The sequence below is a fragment of the Hyla sarda genome, chromosome 3, assembly GCF_029499605.1.
Source record: "Hyla sarda isolate aHylSar1 chromosome 3, aHylSar1.hap1, whole genome shotgun sequence".
Lineage (NCBI taxonomy): Eukaryota > Metazoa > Chordata > Amphibia > Anura > Hylidae > Hyla > Hyla sarda.
The window spans coordinates 398,747,315-398,770,941 of NC_079191.1; the positions used below are offsets into that span (position 1 = coordinate 398,747,315).

Here is a 23,627-nt window from a genome sequence, read left to right on the forward strand (position 1 = left end):
CGCACGTTTTTAGCCCTGTGAACCTGGCCTAATAGGGATTCATCAAAACTTGTGCATCGGAAAAGCCGACAAGTTGTTTATAGCAATCAGAACGATTCTTTCATTTTTCAAAAAATAAAAATAAAAAGACACAATCTGATTGGTTGCTATAGGCTCAGCACTCCTATTACTCAGCACAGGTCTTGATGAATCTCCCCCAAAGAGTGGAATCTCCTCCTCTGGAATCTCTTGCGCCAACTACACCATTAACCAATAACAAGCAGCAGCTCTACTTCTGAAGGCCATCTATGCATTACACAAACACCAATGGTGATTCTATAATACAGCTCCTATGTGTGTCTGCAGTAAGGCAAAATTCACATAGGTTGGATTTTCTGAGGAGAATTCTGCTGAAGAACCAGAAGGTAAATCTACACGATACCACACTGATTTTTCCACAACAGATTCCAATAGCTGATCTAAAAGAAAATATATGACGATGCAAGTCTTCCACGTCATGTTACAAAATGATGGTGCAAGGATGTGATAGAATCTCCTTATTGTGAACTACATAACTTCCAGTGGTGCTAAGTGATAGCTGTATCTCAGTAATGGTGCTAAATCCATAATGGGAGAAAAAAAAACGTTATGTAACTTGGGTCAGTGGATTACATTTCCCTAAAAGTGGTACTGCGCTGCTCTGCGTTTGGAACAAACTTTTCCGAACACTGGAGCTGGGAGCTTGTGACATCATAGTCCCACCCCCTCATAACATCACGCTCCACCCCCACAATGCAAGTCAATGGGAGGGGGTGTGGTAGACCTTAATGCCCCCTCTCATAGACTTGCATTGAGGGGGCGGGGCGTGATATCATAAGGGGGCGGGACAATGACGTCACAAGCTCCCGGCTCCAGCGTTCGGAACAGTTTGTTTCAAACGCTGAGCAGCGAGTACCCCTTTAAAAATTGTTTGCCCAGAGTACCCCTTTAGGGGCACAAGGCTGGAAATTATTTTTAGGAGCCAACTTGTGGTAATTGTATGTGTGTTTATTGAATGCGGTAGCGAACAAAGAAAACGAGAAATAAACAGCTAATAAATATTTAACACCAAGTTGTATCAGTGTAATGTGTGTTCTATCAGTCAGCAGCATTCTTCTACCATGATCTCTAGATGAAGGAAGGAAGTGGAGTTATGACTGATGACAGAGCTTCCTCAGAACAATATCATCATGTGCTTACCTCTAACTTTGCCTTGTCACTCTGTAACTTCTCAATGGTCTCCATGTATTTCTGCTTCAGGCCTTCCACAACAGCCTGGTGCTGGGCAGCCCCTGTGTCTAGGACTTGCAGTCGACTCCTCAACTCGTCTTCTATCTGCCTGTGCTTCTCGCTGGCCTCAAAGAACTAAAAAAAAAAAAAAACTGATCACTATAGATTCTTGAAGAGGTACTCCGCCCTAGACATCTTATCACCTATGCAAAGGATAGGGGATAAGACAGTCTTTCCCAACCAGTGTGCCTCCAGCTGTTTCAAAACTATAACTCCCAGCATGCTTGGACAGCCGGGCATTGTGGGAATTGTGGATTTGCAACAGCTGGAGGCACACTGGTTGGGAAAGACTGGGATAAGATGTCTGATCGCAGGGGTCCCGCTGTTGGGGACCTCCGCAATCTCCTTGCTGCACCCGGCATTCATTGAGAGCGTCGGCTGCAGTGCCGAAGGCTCGTGACATTACAGTCACGCCCCGCTCATTAAATCATGGCCGCGCCCCCGCCCATAAACTTGCATTGCGGGGGCATGGCCATAATCGCGAGCGGGGCGTGACCGTGACCTCACGACCCTCCAGCCCGCATTGCCAGTCATCCGGCATGGAGCGAAGTTCGCGCCGTGCATCGGATGTCTGAGGTACCGCAGTCGAGATCGCGGGGAGACATCTTATCAGCTATCCAAAGGGGATAGGAACACCCCTTTAAGGAAGAACAAGTATTTCAGGGTCTTTTAGGGAAGGCTTACCAGTGAGCTCTGAAACCACATAAAACCAGGTGCTCAAACTTAGTAATTGCAAACATCGTAGGGGTTCTAGGTACCCCTCAGGTGCCAGAGGATCCCAACAGAATTATATATGACACACAGTACATGAAATTATCTGTTACACTTTTTACTTGGGGGGGGGGGGGGGATCAGAAACTTCACGGGGCCCCTCAGCAAAGTGTCCCAAGCCAAGTGCATTTATACAGGAATGGGAGACTAAGGTGACTGCTAATATTCTTCAAAATTTATAAAAATGAGTACAATACTCTTAAAAATATACACTTTAGCTGCTTAAAAACCTATTTTTCATAATTAAAAGGGAATCTGTCTGCCCAAGATCAAAAGAGCATAAGTGTCAAGGAGGTTGTGCTGAGCCGCTGCATTCTCCTTCCTCCATGCAGCCATGCCCAGCATTATTGATGTACAAGGCTTAGCTTACAGCACTGAGTCCTGTACATCATTCAGTAAAGGCAGGGAGGGGAGGTGGACAGAGGAGGCCTGTATGCTGCGGCTCAGCACAACCTTATTGACAGTTGAGCTCTGAGCACGATCTAGAGATCACAGCTTTCCACCAATCCACCAATGACCGATATAAAAACAACAACCCCCAGTAAATAAGTAAGGTCTGTAGCATTTGAAGTGTAGAACTGCATAATAAACACTGAAGCTGATTAAGAACTACGGTAAATGTCAATCCGTGGTTAGCACAGAAGAAACAACTTTCAGCAAAAGCAATCTGTTGATGACAACTCTGCATGATTCAGCATGTTCGGAATTCAAAATTGATGCTCAGATACATTTGAAGATGTCTATTGAAAATAATAAGTAGGTCGAAATGGGAAAATATGCTTGTAGCATTAAGTCCTATAGGCAAATGACCATAGAAGATTGTATTTGGGTTAATATATTCTGATCCAATAGCTATGAGAGCTCAGGGGCTATACTGGGCATATGGCACACAAACCCTATTACTGTTTAATGGGCGCCTGCTAATTTCTTTTATCATAAAAATGTATTCTAAAAAAATTTTAAATTATAATTACACACACAGAGTATCTCACAATAAGTGAGTAAACCCCTTACATTTTTGTAAATATTTACAAAGCCTGTATAACAATGTTTCATGTTTCCATCCCCTCAAAATAATATACACAACCATTAGTGCTGGGCGGTATACCGTTTTTTTTTTTTCTCCCACGGTATGGATTTTTGCCCATACCGCTATACCGGTCGGGCCCCTCCCCCACCCTCCGAGTCAATAAAAAAAAAATAAACTTACCCGTAATGGGGGTGGTCCATCCTTCCTGTAGTGTCCGGCGGCATTCCGGGTGGAGGGTGAACCGGTCCGGGCTGTTCTTCTCCAGGGGTCCTCTTCTCCACTCCGGGCAGGCTCCGGCCTAGTACGCTGCATAGACCCCATGACGTCAGGTGCGTCGCTGCGCACGGACGTCACTGCGCAGCGGCGTCTATGCAGCATTACTAGGCCGGAGCCTGCCCGGAGTGGAGAAGAGGACCCCCTGGAGAAGAAGGACAGCCCGGACCGGTTCACCCTCCACCCGGAATGCCGCCAGACACTACAGGAAGGATGGATGGCCCGGACCACCCTCCCCGGACGGTCCCTGCAGCAACTGGGAAAGTGAGTCAGGGTTCTGGGATGGACAGGGGTCTGTATAATATAGTATACCTACAGTAGGCCCTCCAGCTGTTGCAAAACTACAACTCCCAGCATGCCCTGACAGCCAACGGCTGTCCGGGCATGCTGGGAGTAGCAGTTTTGCAACAGCTGGAGGCACCCCTAGTTGGGAAACACTGACCTATACTATACACTACTATATAGTCCAACATGCTGGGAGTTGTAGTTTTGCAACAGCTGGAGGCTGTAGGGTTGTCTGTTACATCTATTTAAAAGGGTACTCCACTGCCCCAGTGTTCAGATCATTTAGTTCCAAAAGCCCATTTAGTTCCGCTACGCCACCTCAATGCAAGTCTCAATGTAGAAAAAAAAATAAATACAGTGAAATACCGTGATACTTTAGAAAAATACCGTGATACTCATTTTTGGTCATAACGCCCAGCACTAGAAGCCATTACTCCACCCCTAGACATCTTATTCCCTATCCAAAGGATAGGGGATAAGATGTCTGATCGCGTGGGTCCTGCCGTTGGGGACCCTGACGATCTCGGCTGCGGCACCCCAGACATCCGGTTCACAGAGAGAACATCGCTCCGTGCCCGATGACTGGCGAAGTGGGGAGGAGGCTCTTGACGTCACGCCATGCCCCCTCAATGCAAGTCTATGGGAGGGGGCCTGGCAGATGTCACGCCACCTCCCATAAACTTGCATTGAGGGGGCGTGGCATTGACGTCATGTGCCTCAGGCACTGCACCCAATGCTCTAGACAAATGTCAGATGCAGCAGAGAGATCGCCGGGGGACCCTTATTCTTTGGATTGGGGATAAGATGTCTAGGGGCGGAGTACTCTTTAATGTCTAAATCTTTGCAACAAAAATAAGTACACCCCTAAGTGGAAATGTCAAAATTGGGCCCAATAAGGCTTTTCCATCACCCTAGGTCATGTGACTTGTTAGTGTTACAAGGTCTCTGGTGTGAATCGGGAGCAGATGTCTTAAATATGGTGTTATTGCTCTCAAACTGCCTAACATTGGTCGAGGGAAGTTCAATATGACACCTCATGGCAAAGAACTCTCCAAGGAACTGACAAAACAAATTTTTTTTGCTCTACATAAAGATGGCCTAGGCTACAAGAATATTTCCAAGACCCTGAAACTGAGCTGAAGCATGGTGGGCAAGACCATGAATCAGTATCACAGGAAAGGTTCCACTCAGAACAGGCCTCACCATGGTCGATCAAAGAAGTTGAGTGCACTAATATGGGGCATGGAACATCTTAGCTATGAGGAGCGATTAAAGGAGTTACAATTGTTTAGTCTTGAGAAGAGACGTTTAAGGGGGGATATGATAAACTTATATAAGTATATAAATGGCCCATACAAAAAATATGGAGAAAAACTGTTCCAGGTTAAACCCCCCCAAAGGACGAGGGGGCGCTCCCTCCGTCTGGAGAAGAAAAGGTTTAGTCTAAAGGGGCGACACGCCTTCTTTACCGTGAGGACTGTGAACTTATGGAACGGTCTACCTCAGGAACTGGTCACAGCAGGAACAATTAACAGCTTTAAAACAGGGTTAGATACATTCCTGGAACAAAATAACATTAATGCTTATGCAGAATTATAAAACTACATCCCTTTCCCTTATTCCCTTACACCCTTCACTTCAATTCCCTGGTTGGACTTGATGGACGTATGTCTTTTTTAAACCATACTAACTATGTAACATGCAGGTTTGCTGTGTCTGTCAGCATAGTGTCTAGAGAATGGAGTCGCAACCAGGAGACAGGCCAGTACATCAGGAGACGCGGAGAAGGCTGTAGGAGGGAAACAACCCAGCAGCAGGACCACTACCTCCGGCTTTGTGAAAGGAGCACAGCCAGAGCCCTGCAAAATGACCTCCAGCAGGCCACAAATGTGCATGTGTCCACTCAAACGGTCAGGAACAGGCTCCCGAGTGTGGTATTAGGGCCCGACACTGTGCAGGATGTTTGGCATTTGCCGGAGAACACCAAGATTGGCAAATACTCCACTGGCGCCCTGTGCTCTTCACAGATGAAGCAGGTTCACCCTGAGCACATGTGACAGACCTGACAGAGTCTGGAGACGCCGTGGAGAACGTTCTGCTACCTGCAACATCCTCCAGCATGACCGGTTTGGCGGTGGGTCAGTAATGGTGTGGGGTGGCATTTCTTTGGGGGGCTGAACAGCCCTCCGTGTGCTTGCCAGAGGTAACCTGACTGCCATTAGGTACCGAGATGAGCTCTTCAGACCCCTTGAGTGACCATATGCTGGTGCGGTTGGCCCTGGGTTCTCCTAATGCAAGACAATGCTAGACCTCATGTGGCTGGAGTGTGTCAGCAGTTCCTGCAAGAGGAAGGCACTGATGCTATGGACTCTGGACCGCTTGTTCCCCAGACCTGAATCCAACTGAGCACATCTGGGACATCATGTCTCGCTCCATCCACCAATGTCACGTTGCACCACAGACTGTCCAGGAGTTGGCGGATGCTTTAGTTCAGGTCTGGGAGGACATCCCTCAGGAGACCATCCTCCACCTCACCAGGAGCATGCCCAGGCATTGTAGGGAGGTCATACGGACACGTGGAGGCCACACACACTACTGAGCCTCATTTTGACTTGCTTTAAAGGACATTACATAAAGTTGGATCAGCCTGTAGTGTGGTTTTCCACATTGATTTTGAGTGTGACTCCATATCCAGACCTCCATGGGTTGATAAATTTGATTTCCATTGATAATTTTTGTGATTTTGTTGTCAGCACATTCAACTATGTAAAGACGAAAGTATTTCATACTATTAGTTCATTCATATCTAGGATGTGTTATCTTAGTGTTCCCTTTGTGCTATATATATGTATATATAGCAACAGAAGAATACAGCAGCACACTGCTAGAGCAAAGATATAGATAAAACATGAGTATATAGATAAAACATGAAAAGCTATACAGCTGTAACGCAATAAATGAAAATATGAAATTATGAGGTACTTGGCTTGCAAACTTGGTGGCCAAATAGCTTGGACCGTCCCACCACGGTAAGGTGACCTCATTCTGGGAAGGACCCTACACTATGAATATGCCTCTGTGTGAACAGCTCAGCAGGCATTGCAAGATCTGAAACATCCAAGGCACCTTATATACACTCAGCATATAGCCCAGCAGCTTGCACCTGTAAGCCAGGTCTTTACAATAGTTTGGAATCAATAGTGCTGGCCAACTTATTCTTTGGTTGTATTACACATACGGGGGAATGGCTACCTCCATCTTGGCTCTTGCATCCCACCCTCCTCTATCAGGTGTATATAAAGTGCCTTGGATGTTTCAGATCTTGCAATGCCTGCTGAGCTGTTCACACAGAGGCATATTCATAGTGTAGGGTCCATCCCAGAATGAGGTCACCTTACCGTGGTGGGACGGTCCAAGCTATTTGGCCGCCAAATTTGCAAGCCAAGTACCTCATAATTTCATATTTTCATTTATTGCATTACAGCTGTATAGCTTTTCATGTTCTATCTTTATACTCATGTTTTATCTATATCTTTGTGCTAGCAGTGTGCTGCTGTATTCTCCTGTTGCTGTATATTTAGCCCAGCAGCTTGCACCTGTAAGCCAGGTCTCTACAATAGTTTGGAATCAATAGTGCTGGCTGACTTATTCTTTGGATATATATATATTATACATACATACATACACACACACACATACAGTATTTCATATAAGTGAGTACACCCCTTACATTTTTGAAAATTATGCAGTTCATTGAGTGAACCATAAATGCCAACATGTACTGTGACTAGGGCTGCAACTAAAGATTATTTGTGAAATTGATTAGTTAGCGGATTATTGGTTTGATTAATCCATTAATCAGATTTTTTTTTAAACCGTAATTAGGGGACCAGGGAAGGGTTAACACGATGAAGTGGGGTCCACATTGTGAAGAGTTAACAGGGGAAAAAGAGAGGGGACAGTACCTGAAGGGTTATCAGAGGGTAAGAGCAAAAGGACAGCACCTGAAGGGTTAACCAATAAGCTTCACTTCTGGGGAGAAGGAGCAGTTCAGAGACCTTAATGATGGCTGTCCTCCTGCACCAGGAAGATCAGTCACTGCACAGAGGATAGAAAACGGAGTTTCTGGCCAGACGGGGGCTTCTGCAATATCAGGACCACAGCCCTTTTGTCACCGAAGGCACCGAGGACAAGGAGGCTGAGGTATCAGTGCTGGAGATAGGCCGCAGCTATTGCACGCCAGCAACATCTTCAGAAAAGCTTCCAGAGGCACCAAAGTGTAATGGGAGATGGAGGAGGACATTAAGAGGCAGACTGAGGGGCTAACAGGCAGGAAAAGTAGTAACAATAGTAGGAATAATTATGTTATTAGGCCACAACCCCTAACAACTAAGGCAATGCCCCCAATGCTGGAAATAGTTGACAACAATTTTATTTGTTGATTTTTATCAATAATATTGATTCATTTTTACAGCCCTAACTGTGACATACTGATGCAGAGCATGATCCCCTCTTTTCAGAGACCACCCCTGCCTTGCTAAAGAAGGTCTCTAACACCAGCTCCATGATGTTGTCATGGAGGAGTGGAAGAGGACTCCAATGGTAACCTGTGATGCTCTAGTGAACTTCCTGCCCAAGAGGGTTAAAGGGGTACTCTTCCGGAAAACAGCTTATCCCCTATCCATGCTTGGAGCTTCCGTGTTCGTGACATCATGCCACTCCCCCCACCATTCATGTCTATGGCAGGGGGCGTGACGGCTAAAACGTAGCCGTCACACCTTCGCCCATAGACATGAATGGAGGGGGCGCAGCGACTGTGGTCACCAGTCATCCGGCACGGAGCAGAGTTAGGAGATAAGATTTTTCCGGCAGAGTACCCCTTTAAGGCAGTGCTGGAAAATAATGGTGGTCAATCAGAATATTGACACCTTGGGACAAATTTGGAAATTCCCTCTTAGTGGTGTACTCACTTTTGTTGCCAAGGTTTAGACAATAATGGATGTGTTGAGTTATTTTGAGGGGACACAACATTACACACTGTTATACAGACAGTGCACTCACTAATTTATATTGTAGCAGAGGATCATTTCTTCAGTGTTGTCACATGAAAAGAAAAATGTGAAAGGTAGACTCACTTATGGGAGATACTGTATATATAATGTGAGGGGTGGACTCACTTATGGGAGATACTGTATATATAATGTGAGGGGTGGACTCACTTATGGGAGATACTGTATATATAATGTGAGGGGTGGACTCCCTTATGGGAGATACTGTATATATAATGTGAGGGGTGGACTCCCTTATGGGAGATACTGTATATATAATGTGAGGGGTGGACTCCCTTATGGGAGATACTGTATATATAATGTGAGGTGTGGACTCCCTTATGGGAGATACTGTATATATAATGTGAGGGGTGGACTCACTTATGGGAGATACTGTATATATAATGTGAGGGGTGGACTCACTTATGGGAGATACTGTATATAATGTGAGGGATGGCCTCCTTTATGGGAGATACTGTATATATATAATGTGAGGGGAGGACTCACTTATGGGAGATACTGTATATATAATGTGAGGTGTGGACTCACTTATGGGAGATACTGTATATATAATGTGAGGGGTGGACTCACTTATGGGAGATACTGTATATAAGGTGAAGGGTGGACTCACTTATGGGAGATACTGTATATATATATATATATATATATATATATATATATATATATATATATATATAATGTGAGGTGTGGACTCACTTATGGGTATGCCCCGCGTCTGAGCTGCCGTTCGCGCTCCCCGCTTGGAATATCCCGGACTGTTCATTTGTGTTTTTTAACACTTGTGTTTGGGGCTTCAAGCTTGTAAATACAGCAATCCATACGTACCTGTATGAAAACATTACACTAACCTAACGGTCAGAATTGTGCCAATGACCGCGACAGAGGGCACGCCTTTAGTGGGCATGCCCTGTAATGGTTAATTGAAAAAGAGGGAGGGCTGGGAGGGGTCCGCAAAATGTCACACAAATTCAGCCGATAGGCTTCCCACTTGTGTTCGGGGCTTCAAGCTCGTGCTCGTGAATACAGCAATCCATACGTACCTGTATGAAAACATTACACTAACCTAACGGTCAGAATTGTGCCCATGACCGCGACGGGGGGGGGGGGGGAACGCCTTTAGTGGGCAAAAATGAACCTGGTAGGAATAAGAGGGCAAAAATATTTTACATATTAACTATGTTCCCGTTCTTGCCACTACCTGTGTGTCTAAAGAAACCCTGTGAAAATGTCCGTGACAATAACTTTGCAGTGTATCCTCCTGCAGGCGTGGCAGGAATGAAGTGTATACAACCGCCTACGTGTTGTGATGTAGTTGTATTTGTCAGTGATAGCAATTGCGCCGTGCCTTCCCCTGCAACATGTCAGGTATAATGGGTATACCACAATCCGTGAAGTGTGATATTGTTGCTCTGAAGACGTGTCAGTAGCAATGATTGCGTGGTGTGCCCCCTGCAGATGTGGCAGGTATGACGAGTGTATGACAGCCTATGAATCGAGATGTTATGGTTCTGAAAACGTGTCAGTAACAATAACCTGTGTGCCGCCTCCCCCTGCAGACGTGGCACTCAAAACGGGTAAACAGGCCACCTATGTGTTGTACCGATATCGCTCTGAAGACGTGTCAATGACCATAACCTGCGTGGTGTCTCCACCTGCGGACGTGGCAGGCATACTGGGTACAACCACCACCTATGTGTCGTAACGTTGCCGTTCTGAAAACGTGTCAATAGCAACTGTTGCGTGGTGCGCCCCCTGCAGACGTGGCAGGTATGACGGGTGTATAACAGCCTGTGAATCGAGATGTTATTGTTCTGAAGATGTGTCAGCAACAATAACCTGCGTGCCGCCTCCACCTGCAGACATGGCAGGCATAACGGGTAAGCAGGCCACCTATGTGTCGTAACGTTATTGCTCTGAAGACGTGTCAGTAACCGTAACTTGCGTGGTGTCTCTCCCTGCGGACGTGGCAGGCATACTGGGTAAAACCACCACCTATGTGTCGTAATGTACTGCTCTGAAGACGTGTCAGTAGCAACGATTGCGTGGTGCGCCCCCTGCAGACGTGGCAGGTGTAACGGGTGTATAACAACCTATGAATCGAGATGTTATTGTTCTGAAAACGTGTCAGTAACAATAACCTGCGTGCTGCCTCCCTCTGCAGACGTGGCAGGCATAACGGGTAAGCAGGCCACCTATGAATTCGTAACGTTATCGTTCTGAAGACGTGTCAGTAACCTTTGTGACAGTATCACCCATAGTGAGCATGGGAGTAGAAACACCACGATGTGAAACGGACTCAATGAGATTGCCAAGTGTGAACGCTACGGACGTACAGCTAATTAAATAATGTGAGCTTGTGTACCGTGTAGAGGCTATGCGTGAAGCCGTAGAGATACTGTGGATGTACGAGTAGTGCCCCAAGCGTGTATGAGAATAAGGCCATGAGCGTACAGATGATAAGCAAGTTATAAAAGGTACGAACAGTGAAGATGCCCTACCCGTGTCAACAGGTCAAGGTATGTCAGTGTAATCAAAGCCAAGAACAAATGAATAGTGTGGATGCCATGTTTAATGAACATAATAAGCAAGTTGACCATGTACACCCCATGAGCGTTTGAAAGTATGGCGCGCCATGACCTGTGAACAGTACGCCTATGATCGTAGCCGTGTAGACACAATGAGAGTACTTGCAAGGTAAGCTGTAAACATACTTGCAGTATGCACGTTACTAGTATACGTATGGAGCGTACGTGCCGTGAAAGCGTTGATATATATATATATATATATATATATATATATATATTTTTTTTTTTTTTTTTTTTCTTACGTGTAGAATAGCGGGTAAAATTACAAGTGTATGGCCATATGGGCTGCTAGCGAATGACCATGTAACGAGATGAGCGTATGTACAGAAACCATGACATTAAGTATGGTACACTAGTTTACAGGTGCCCACCGCTATCAAGAACAGCATCTTAGCAATCACTCTCTCTTATCAGTAATGTTCTTTAAGGAGTACTTTTTCACGCTAATTGCCGCGCTGGAGTACCCCCAACAATGTTCCCACCTAACCAGGGACGGACTGATCCACCATAAACTTGAAATTCAGTACAGAGAATGGCATACATCAATGCACTGCAACCTCCATAACATGACAATGGTCTCCACTGCCGCATACCTGCAGCAGTAGCTGCCCGCGAAGCTCCGACGTGACACTGCATCTGTGGTAACCAGTTAGAAAACGTGTACCAGCTATGAGCGAGATACCCGTGGTCGGTATGTACTGGAGTCACCCAGCAGTGTCAGTAACTATGGATGTGTCACTATGTAGTGTAGTGTAGTATAGTCACGTGAGGCTTCGCAGCCAATCATGCTAGGGGGGACGCGTGTGTACTGGCCTGGCGATAGTTATCTTGCAGGTAAGTAAACAGCGGAACAAGAGAAGCTTACCCGCAAACTGATGGTCCGCTGGTTATGGTACCACCCTAGCACACCCGCCCGGCTCCCGAATCCTGGGGCGTAACAGGCCGAGCAGGCGGGTGGCCATCCTACCTTACTTCATAAGCTGTTTTCCGACAGCGGGACCGGAACCGGCTGTGAGCAGCTACCCGAGCGCCGCATGATTTTCGGCGGGAGATCCAACACGCACATCCTAACCACTTCACGTCCGCAAAATGTCCCGTACACCCCTCCCGTAGGAGCAGGGGCGTTATATACCCCTGCCCCTAACCTCGATTGCTCTATGTCCCACCTGAACGCGTGGGGGGGGCCAGAAGCTCCCGCCCCTCACACAAATTCAGCCGATAGGCTTCCCACTTGTTCACCGTTGGAATAAAGTTGCTGTCGAAGTACATCTTCCCTGGTGAGTGCGACTACTTTCTTTTTACATTGTGGATGTTCAGATACTATCTTCTATAGTTGGTCAGCACCGCAGCTCAGCAGCTAACATAGCAGCCGGGATTTGGTTTTGTGTTGGAGATCTGGAGTTGGTGTATAGGGCGAAGTGGATTTGGCAGTGCCTGGTTTTTCCTTTGTTTCTCCTGAATTAAGAAGGTTGTACTGTATATATAATGTGAGGGGTGGACTCACTTATGGGAGATACTGTATATAATGTGAGGGGTGGAGTCACTTATGGGATATACTGTATATAATGTGAGGGGTGGACTCACTTATGGGAGATACTGTATATATAATGAGAGGGGTGGACTCACTTATGGGAGATCCTGTATATATAATGTGAGGGGTGGACTCACTTATGGGAGATATTGTATATAATGTGAGGGGTGGACTCACTTATGGGAGATCCTGTATATATAATGTGAGGGGTGGACTCACTTATGGGAGATCCTGTATATATAATGTGAGGGGTGGACTCACTTATGAGAGATCCTGTATATATAATGTGAGGGGTGGACTCACTTATGGGAGATACTGTATATATAATGTGAGGGGTGGACTCACTTATGGGAGATACTGTAAATAATGTGAGGGGTGGACTCACTTATGGGAGATACTGTATATATAATGTGAGGGGTGGACTCACTTATGGGAGATACTGTATATATAATGTGAGGGGTGGACTCACTTATGGGAGATACTGTATATATAATGTGAGGGGTGGACTCACTTATGGGAGATACTGTATATATAATGTGAGGGGTGGACTCACTTATGGGAGATACTGTATATATAATGTGAGGGGTGGACTCACTTATGGGAGATACTGTATATAATGTGAGAGGTGGAATCACTTATGGGAGATACTGTATATATAATGTGAGGGGTGGACTCACTTATGTGAGATACTGCATATAATGTGAGGGGTGGACTCACTTATGGGAGATACTGTATATATAATGTGAGGGGTGGACTCACTTATGGGAGATACTGTATATAATGTGAGGGGTGGACTCACTTATGGGAGATACTGTATATAATGTGAGGGGTGGAATCACTTATGGCAGATATTTTGTGAACCTAGAAAGTCGCTGAAACATTTTGCATGGAATATAATGTTGTAGCGGTGGCATCACTTTTCCATTGATTGCTGATTAATGGTAGTGGTGGTGGTGGTGGTGGTGGTGGTGGTGGTGGGGGCAAATACTTACAGGATCCTTAATCACAAACTGAGAGGGCCACTATACAAATAAGTGCAACTCAGCCACATTACAATGAATACAAATTTTCTTATGTTTCACTGTTGTTGGAAAAGCTTTGATTGTTCATGGTGTGGGTGCACAGACCCCCACCGATCACTAGAACAAGACAGGAGAAGCATTCTGCTGAGCACTTCTCTCCCATTCTGACTGCAGAAGACAGGCTCCATGGACTTAATAAAGAAACCATCTCCTGCTGCAGGGAAAGTGGGGGTCTCAGCACTCAGACCCAGATCGATCAAAACCTTTGACTTATCTATTACATAAGTAAACTTTTTAAAATAACAGAGACACTTTAAATACCTAATAAAAGTGGTCTGGTAAAACTTTAAATGAGTGCCACAAACTTTTTTTTTTGTAGTGTTGGTCAGATCCTCACAGATCAGCAAGTAAAGGCATTGAGGGAGATTTATCAAAACCTCCGGAGAGAAAAAGTTGTTCAGTTGCCCATAGCAACCAATCAGATCACTTTTATTTAAAAAAAAAAAAAAAAAAAAAAGAACTCTGAAAAAAAATTAAGGAAGCAATCTGATTGGACTACTGCACCACTCGCACTCTACACACTCTACGCACTCTACATATAAGAACCCTTAAATTAAGTGACAAGTGAAAGTTGTAAAAAAAACAGAAGAAAGAACATTTTTCCCAACCTGTATGTGCAGCCTCTCGTTCTCCTCGATCTTTTTCTGCAGGTCTTCATCAAAGACATTTTTTTGTTCCTGACTCATTTGAGACGACTCAACGTGTTTCTAGAAGGTGAGACAGTAAAAAAATAAAATAAAGAATACATATGTAAAAAAAAATAAAAAAAAATAAATGCTCAATATCCAGTCTTGTGAAAGATAATTTTTTCTTCATAAAAAGCCTTTGGGAAAGGCTATTCCCTCTAATGCTACACAATCCACACGGGGCCACCCCGATCTCCAGAATGAATCGGCCCACGCTTCATGTATTGTCTGTAGGAGCGCCAGAGGTACCCAAATACAGCGGGTACTAGGGCTGCTGCCTGCCGAAATCAGACACTTATACCCAATCCTGTGGATAGCGACTATGGTTTTTTAAGCCCTTTAACACAGCATAGAATTATGCTGTATCCATGTTTATGTTTTTGTATAGTGCTTTTCTTGATTTCACCCTCTTGATTAAGAAAAAAAGCGATCGTGCTCCCTGCTCTTCCATTCTGAGACATTAGCATCCAAGGATGGTCGTCTAACGGTGTCCGACTCTTGCGCACTACGTGACATTCCGTTCCCAATTTCCAAGAGAAAATTCTGAGCAGAATCCACTTGCAGCAGCCTTTAAGTTATCTGCTGCTTAGTTCACATGTCGGATGTTCTTTACCCTTCGAAAAATATGATCATTCTTTTGGTGGAATCAGCCCAGAAAAGCCCATTAGTCAATGCGACTGTGAATTTCATAGGTTAAAGGGGTACTCCGCTGCTCAGCGTTTGGAACAAACTGTTCCAAACGCTGGAGCCGGGAGCTCATGACTGCACAGCCCCAGGCCCCCATGACGTCCCGCCCCGCCCCCTCAATGCAAGTCTATGGGAGGAGGTGTGATGTCCGTCACGCCCCCTCCCATAGACTTGCATTAAGGGGGTGGGGCGTGACATCATGATGGGGCGGGGCTATGCCATAACGAGCTCCCGGCGCCAGCATTCGGAACAGTTTGTTCCAAACGCTGAGCAGCGGAGTACCCCTTTAAAAGGGGCACTCCGGCGCTTAGACATCTTATCCCCTATCCAATGGATAGGGGATAAGATGCCTGATCGTGGGGGTCCCACCGCTGGGGACCCCCGTGATCTTGCACGCCGCACCCAGTTTAAAATCAGTCCCTGGAGTGTGTTCGCTCCGGGTCTGATTACTGTCAATCACGGGGCCGGAGCGTGGTCACGCCCCTTCACATAGGCTTGATTGACAGTAATCAGACCCGGAGTGAACATGCTCCGGGGACTGATTTTAAACGGGGTGCGGCGTGAAAGATCACGGGGGACCCCCACGATCAGGCATCTTATCCTCTATCCCCTATCCAGCGCCGGAGTACCGCTTTAATTTCAACAGCAAATTCTGCTTGAAATTAACACAGATACTGGGCCGTGTGGATACACTGAGAAAATTCATTATTGCTGTCAATGGGATTCTACTGTAAAGTGCCAACTACCGAATTCCAGCGACAGAGATTTCTGCCACTGAAATTCATTAGCTGAAAGAATTAAAGTACCCCTTCATTCTTTCCGCAGAATACAGAGAATACATTGCCATCTATGAGGCCCGGCAAAGTCTGCACAATCCTAGCACCGACTGATAAAGTGGGTGCCGGCCGTGCTCTGAATCTCTGTAGTGGGTCTAGACTGTAAGTTGATGTTTCCATCATCAACTCCACAGCAAATTGTGCATGTGATTTTTGGTTGCAGATTTTAAAGGGATTTCACCACATAATAAGAATGATAAAGATAAGAAGCTGTACAGCTGGCTGGACTTACACTACACATGGCAATAAGAATGGGAGGGGGCAGTAAGAAGTACAATAAGAATAAAGAACAGAAGACAACCCCTCAGCACCTTGGCCTTCTTGCCTTTGGCTTCCATTACAGACAGCTCCTCTTGTAGCAGTTCCACCCTCTTGGCCAGCTGCTGGTTCCTGAAGGTCAGGCTGTCCATCTCCTGCTGCTGCTTCCTCAGGGTCTGGTCTTTCATCTTCAGCTGCTCCTGGTAGAAGTGACCGGCAGCATTACTACAATATGATTTCAGCTACATAAATGATGATTTTTATGCATGGTTAGTAATGATAGGTTACCTTTAAAGCTGCAGAATTCGCTTGTTCATCCACCACCGCCTTCTTCAAGACCTGGTTCTGGGCTCTTAGCTGAAAAACAGACAATGAAGACCATGCATTGAGAATCAAGTAGGTAACAAAATGAACTATCCAGCACGGCCATGGAAGCTAATGCTACTTCACTACAATGCTGTCAAGTGCAAGAATGTCACAATCCTTGATTTTAATATACTCTTGTTAAATTCACTTATATTGGATGTCACTGTTCCATTTTATGTCTTGACAATTGTTTTTGGTGGTAACTGCAGCATCTTAGTTTGCATACATTGAGTACCCAGGGGTGATACATGGGTCTTTTTACTGTGGCTCCTGGCTCCTCTGATTCACGACCAGACTACTCCTCAAATCTAATGCTGGCTATATATATATTATATATATTGTGTGGGGACCTTTTTCCTATGTAGCTGGGGGTGCGTTAAAGGGGAACTCTGGTAGAAAACCATTAATTTTAAATCAACTGGTGCCAGAAAGTTAAAAAGATTTGTAAATGACTTCTATAAAAAATTCTTTACCCTTCCAGTACTTTTTAGCAGCTGTATGCTAAAGAGGAAATTCTTTTCTTTTTGAATTTCTTTTTTGTCTTGTCCACAGTGCTCTCTGCTGACACCTGATGACCGCATCAGGAACCGTCCAGAGCAGGAGAAAATCCCCATAGCAAACCTATGCTGCTCTGGACAGTTCCTGACACAGACAGAGGTGTCAGCAGAGAGCACTGGGGACAAGATAAAAATAAATAAAAAAAAGAATTTCCTCTGTAGCATACAGAGGCTATAAAAATACTGGAAGGGAAAAGATTTTTTTTTTAATAGAAGTTATTTACAAATCTGTTTAACTTTCTGGCACCAGTTCATTATATATATATATTTTCCACCAGAGTACCCCTTTAAACATAAAAAAAAAAAAAAAAAAAAAGAAAAGTTACTCACCTACCTGGATCACCGCACTTGTTCCAATGTCTCCCGCTCCTGCTCATCCCTGTCTGGTTCAGAGATGAGTGGACCCAGCAGGAACTGCACGCTCAATAAGTGAGGCAGGACACCACTATAATCAGTGACTGGCTGAGAGGACAGCTCCTGATGGGACGACTCACAGGTCAACAAGAATCAGAAGTCAGTGCAACTCCTGCGCAACCACTTGGATCTGTCGTATGACGGACACATCACAAACAGAAACGATTGAGCTACTGCGAACAGTGCAAGAGTATATGATTTATGATAGATCGAAAAATGTACTTTATAATAAAGCAAAAAAGAAAAACAACATTACAATAAGAGAAGAGCAAATCTACAAAAGGATTCCAAATCTAATAAATTGTCTGTGCATTCATTTATTAGATTCAGATTGAGTGAACCTCAGTGTAGATTACGACAACTCTAATTGTAATATAATTATATATATATATATATATATATATATATATATATATATGTGATGTGGAGGCTAGGAATGATGGGTCACAACACCCTGGATTCTAGCCTTCCCCAAAGTAGAGGTAGGAAATGTCTGCTGCCACTTGATAATCTCCTGTAAAGTACATAGTGCTGCCGAATCTGCCATAGGCCCTAACACAGTGTTTCCCAACCAGGGTACCTCCAGGTGTTGCAAAACTACAACACTCAGCATGCCCAGACAGCCTGCCCTAACATATAAACACGGGCTGACCTCATGGAATAACCTCTGATATATATATATATATATTTTTTTATTTAACTCATGAATGTCTTATTTACTGCCCGGAGAGGAGCAGCGGTATGTGCAGAAGTTAAAAATTGAACATGACAACAATTAACTTGAAGATTTCCTGACTGACCAAAGTCCCATGTCCAGCTTGGTCACATATTTCTGTACACTATACTATACTATGCAGGCTCCTGGCTTGTCAATTATCCTAATGTATGAGCCCGTAGCAAGTCATAGAGCCTCAGCGCACAGAGCCCCGCCTGTCCTCAGCGCACAGAGCCCCGCCTGTCCTCAGCGCACAGAGCCCCGCCTGTCCTCAGCGCACAGAGCCCCGCCTGTCCTCAGCGCACAGAGCCCCGCCTGTCCTCAGCGCACAGAGCCCCGCCTGTCCTCAGCGCACAGAGCCCCGCCTGTCCTCAGCGCACAGAGCCCCGCCTGTCCTCAGCGCACAGAGCCCCGCCTGTCCTCAGCGCACAGAGCCCCGCCTGTCCTCAGCGCACAGAGCCCCGCCTGTCCTCAGCGCACAGAGCCCCGCCTGTCCTCAGCGCACAGAGCCCCGCCTGTCCTCAGCGCACAGAGCCCCGCCTGTCCTCAGCGTACAGAGCCCCGCCTGTCCTCAGCGTACAGAGCCCCGCCTGTCCTCAGCGTACAGAGCCCCGCCTGTCCTCAGCGTACAGAGCCCCGCCTGTCCTCAGCGTACAGAGCCCCGCCTGTCCTCAGCGTACAGAGCCCCGCCTGTCCTCAGTGTACAGAGCCCCGCCTGTCCTCAGTGTACAGAGCCCCGCCTGTCCTCAGAGTACAGAGCCCCGCCTGTCCTCAGAGTACAGAGCCCTGCTTGTCCTTAGTGTACAGAGCCCTGTCTGTATTTGGACTCCTCATAGAGACACACACAGGCAATAGCTGCAGGGACAAAAATATACACATTTTTTAACCAATGTACATTACAAATATACATATAATGGTATTATCTACATTATATAAAAAGTTTTTGTTGATGACAGGGACACTTTAAGAGCATATTTGCCTTTTATGTTCCTTTACATTTTACACAAACCCATCCCAGTATTTACAGCAGAATCCCCTCTTCTGCCTGTAGTAGTCACAGCAGTGCCCCTAGAGCAGTGTTTCCCAACCATGGTGCCTCCAGCTGTTGCAAAACTACAATCCCCTGCATGCCCAGAGCATGCGGGGAGTTATAGTTCTGCAACAGCTGGAGGCACCTTTGTTGGGAAACACTGTTCTAGAGTATCCACAGTATGTGCTTATCCCTTCCAGTAATCAAAGCGGGGTGCTCACTCTCCTCCCCGGCAGCCACAATGGGGTCCTCACTTTCCTACTCAGGAGTCCCAGCAGTGCATTTCTATTGCCTGAGCTCCTGTTCTCTCAGCACTGGGTTGACGGTCATAGATACAAACAACTGATCAGTAAATCCATTCACCATACTCACTTTTTCTCAGTTACCACGCTGACCTGGTTTTGTCAAATTCTGGTGCCAACAATAGTAAATTGCTTAAAGGGTTTCTCCACTGCTTTAACCTTCTTGGGGCAGTTGGGTAGTACTGTGGCTATATGTTATTACCCCTTTGTTTCCTGCTGGTAACGCTACTGTAATTGGGTTATTTTATTGGAGGCCGGCCTGCCCCACGCTCCGTACGTGCCCGCCTCCCGCGCTGATGAATATTCCACCGTCATAATCGCAGACCTCCTTCCTTTCAGCTTCTTATAAGCTGATTGCTGATTGGGCTGCTCGCGGCGAATCGGTTCAGTTTTTGGGCGCATGCGCAGTTCGTCCTCGGTCGGGAGGGTCATCTGCGCATGTGTCATTGTGTTTTCAGCTTCGGGACTGATGCGCTGGGGTATTGTTAACACTAACCTTGCCAGAGGGGAGTCCCTGTGTGCTGGACAGCTCCCGAAGGTTTGCTAGGCGCTCTCTGGCAGATGACCCTCTCGAGCGAGGACGAACTGCGCATGCGCCCAACAACGGAGCCGATTCGCCGCGAGCAGCCCAATCAGTAATCAGCTTATAAGAAGTTGAAAGGAAGGAGGTCCGCGATTATGAAGGTGGAATATTCATCAGCGCGGGAGGCGGGCACGTACGGAGCGTGGGGCAGGCCGGCCTCCAACACAACACCCTGCAGGGTGACGTAGCGATGGAAAGATGGCAGTGGCTGAAAAAAAACAGTGGTCAAAAAAAGACAGCAAACTAATGAAGTAACCAGATTCCGGGTTTGAAAATATAACCCAGCTACAGTAGCATTACCAGCAGGAAACAAAGGGGTAACAACATATAGCTCCAGTACTAACTGCCCCAAGAAGGTTAAAGCAGTGGAGAACCCCTTTAAATGGCAATCGCCTTTTAAACCATGATCAGGGTTAACCCTTTAGTCTCTCTACATAGGCATCAATGGAAAAGTTGAAGGAGTCGATCAGTTTCACGCTTGTTGGAGATTTATCAAAACCTGTCCCTAGGAAAAGTTGCCCAGAGCAACTAATCAGATCGCTTCTTTCATTTTTAACAGGGCCCCTGAAAAATTTAAGAAACAATCTGATTGGTTGGTATGGGCAACTGGGCAATTTTTTCTCTGCACAGGTTTTAATAAATCTCCCCCATGATGTCAGGGCATGATGAGTGTTGTCATTCTGCAACAGCCGGAGAGCCAAAGGTTGGGGAACACCACTCTACACCTTCCCAGCCTTAGTTCACGAATACTAGAGCTCTCCTGACCGTGTAAGTAAATCCATGCCATGCGTTCCTTTTGAATAATTATTTTCTGATAGATCTCTGAATAGAGCCATTCCTCTGTGATTTTATCCTGAACACGCGGGTGGGTGGGGTCTCTACACAGTTCGGCACTGACTTTATCAGACTGTGTATTGACACGGGGAAATTATAACACACATTAATCCGTTCATTTATACATTTCCAGGAAGAATAACAGAGGAAACACAGCTCAGGCAGGGAGGTCGGGGTGCCGAGACAACCACACGAAACCCAGCTAGTTCCATGTTTAAAGGGGTACTCCGCTGCTCAGCGTTTGGAACAAACTCTTCCTTACACTTTAGCCGGCAGCTCGACACGCCATAGCCCCGCCCCCTCAATGGAAGTCTATGGGAGGGGCGTGGCATCACGAGCTCCCGGCGCCGGCTCCAGCGTTCGGAACAGTTTGTTCCAAATGCTGAGCAGCGGAGTACCCCTTTAAGGCCTTTTCTAATTAACAGGACTCATACACAGAACTCGCTGGGCAACATACAATGGCCTCAACAATCCAACCGGCCGGCGCAAGCTTCATTTCTGCACGCCAAACTGTGCAGAGCGGGTGCCACAGCAAATCTGTAACCACAGGGTGCCAATCAGTTCTCAGGCCAGGCTGAACGTTGTACTAGGCCTCTGTTCAGGCCATGAATCGGCAGAAATTGGCAACAGATAAATGTTATACTTATTCATTCATCTATATAAGTAAAAAATAAACTGACCACACTATTTAATTAGCAAATTCTTGATCCAGCACAATTAAAGGGAATCTGTCATTAGTGTCACCCACACTACCTGTTGGTATAGACGTGTAGTGCAGGGGACACTGATAACGAATACTAGGTTCACATTGCTGTTGTGCTCTGTCCTGTTAAAGGGGTACTCCACTGGTGCCGGGAGCTTGTGATGTCATAGCCCCGCCCCCTCAATGCAAGTCTATGGGAGGGGACATAGACTTGCATTGAGAGGGGCGGGGAGTGAAAACATGGGGGTAGGGCTATGACATCATGGGGTCGGGGCTATGACATCACGAGCTCCCGGCACCAGCATTCGGAACAGTTTGTTCCAAATGCTGAGCAGCAGAGTACCCCTTTAAGGGCCTGTTCGGCTTTTCTTTTTTTTTTTTTTTTTTTTTTGGATCGAATGGCCCCAAAAACGGGTCAGAGCACAAGGGACTTCACCGGGTCATGACTGATCACATTGACTTGAATGGAGTCCGTCAGGGATCCAGTAAATTACAGGAGTTTAGTGGAATGAAGCTCCATATAATGCCAAAAATTGATGTTTTTTGATTACATCACATTCCAGAAAAAATGTGATGTAATCAAATGGGGGGGGGGGGGGTCCCAGCGATCTATACCTCTGCAGGATAGGGGATAAAGGAGAACTGCAATGCAATATAACTTAAGAAATTTTTTTTTTTTAGAAAAACCTGATCAAAAAGTCAATACTTTTGACTGGTGCCGGTAAAAATGACAGCTCAAAGCGCAACAATAAAAAGCACACGACAATAACCTGCCTACAGACCACCCCCAGTCAGTAACCAAACAGTTTTACCTCCAACTGTTACAAAACTACAACTCCCAGCATATCCGGACACGCTGGACATTATTTTGCAACAGCTGGAGGTCCAGTTTGGAGACCACTGGGGGCCAGCCTATAGACTGGTCATTGTCATGGCAACATAGGGTGTTGCACAATGACACACGCCAAGTCACAGACAGCAGGTGACATCACCAAACGACTAATGACATCATCAGGAGACCCCATCATGCATTTCGTGTGACACAAGTCAAGGTAAGCAAAAGTCACATGATGCAACCCAAGTTATAGGAGAAGCCCCTTATCCAATGTATAGAATATTAACCCCTGCACTGCTGCACCCACTCACCTTGGAGTACTCCTGTGCCAGCTTCTGGTACTTGCCCTGCAGCTCCCCTGTGGCCATTATTGAATGGATGGATGAAGGAGGGAGGAGAAGGAGTGTCAGTGAGATGGAGCCCCTGCCCGGGAGAAAGCACGACGGATCCTCGATACGGTATTCTGGAGGTTCCGGGCTCCTACAGCTACCATACCTCCCCGCTAAGCCGGTACAGGTCGGTGGGTGGCGCTGTGTGCAATTGATGGATACGGTGTGTACCGGAAGTCACATAGCAAAACACTTCCCTGATGCCCAGGCCGGCCCCGCCCACAGCCGTCAGTGGCAGCCAATAAACGAGTTCGGCGGGATTGACCAATCACAGTCCGTCTCTCATGTGTGGCGGGGTCGGTCCTGCATGTAACATGGATCGTGATTGGCTGCCGGCATCCTTGGCTCCGTGTAGCCTCATTCACTGACTTCGCCTGTTGTGTCTCATGACACAAAATATGGAGTATTAACCCCTTGAAGATACTGAGAATTAACATTTTAGATTTATTTATTTATTTTGCTTCATAACTCTTTTATTTTTCTGTCCACAGATCCATC

At 46.1% G+C, this 23,627-nt stretch overlaps 1 protein-coding gene across 2 annotated transcripts in view; it reads right to left on the reverse strand.

Moving 5' to 3' along the window:
- PPP1R21 (protein phosphatase 1 regulatory subunit 21) overlaps window positions 1-23,393 on the reverse strand; it is a 99,376-nt gene extending 75,983 nt beyond the window's left edge. Inside the window, exons 1-5 of one of the 2 annotated variants that reach the window (XM_056568066.1) lie at window positions 23,052-23,393; window positions 16,690-16,758; window positions 16,455-16,601; window positions 14,543-14,641; window positions 1,219-1,383 (exon numbers count right to left, since the gene is read on the reverse strand). In XM_056568066.1, the coding sequence (XP_056424041.1) occupies window positions 1,219-1,383; window positions 14,543-14,641; window positions 16,455-16,601; window positions 16,690-16,758; window positions 23,052-23,108 (537 nt within the window). In that variant the 5' untranslated portion in view covers window positions 23,109-23,393. Of the gene's footprint in view, window positions 1-1,218; window positions 1,384-14,542; window positions 14,642-16,454; window positions 16,602-16,689; window positions 16,759-19,855; window positions 19,984-23,051 lie in introns of those variants that run through there. The other variant, XM_056568067.1, reaches the window with a different exon arrangement.
- Window positions 23,394-23,627: the final 234 nt, after the last annotated feature.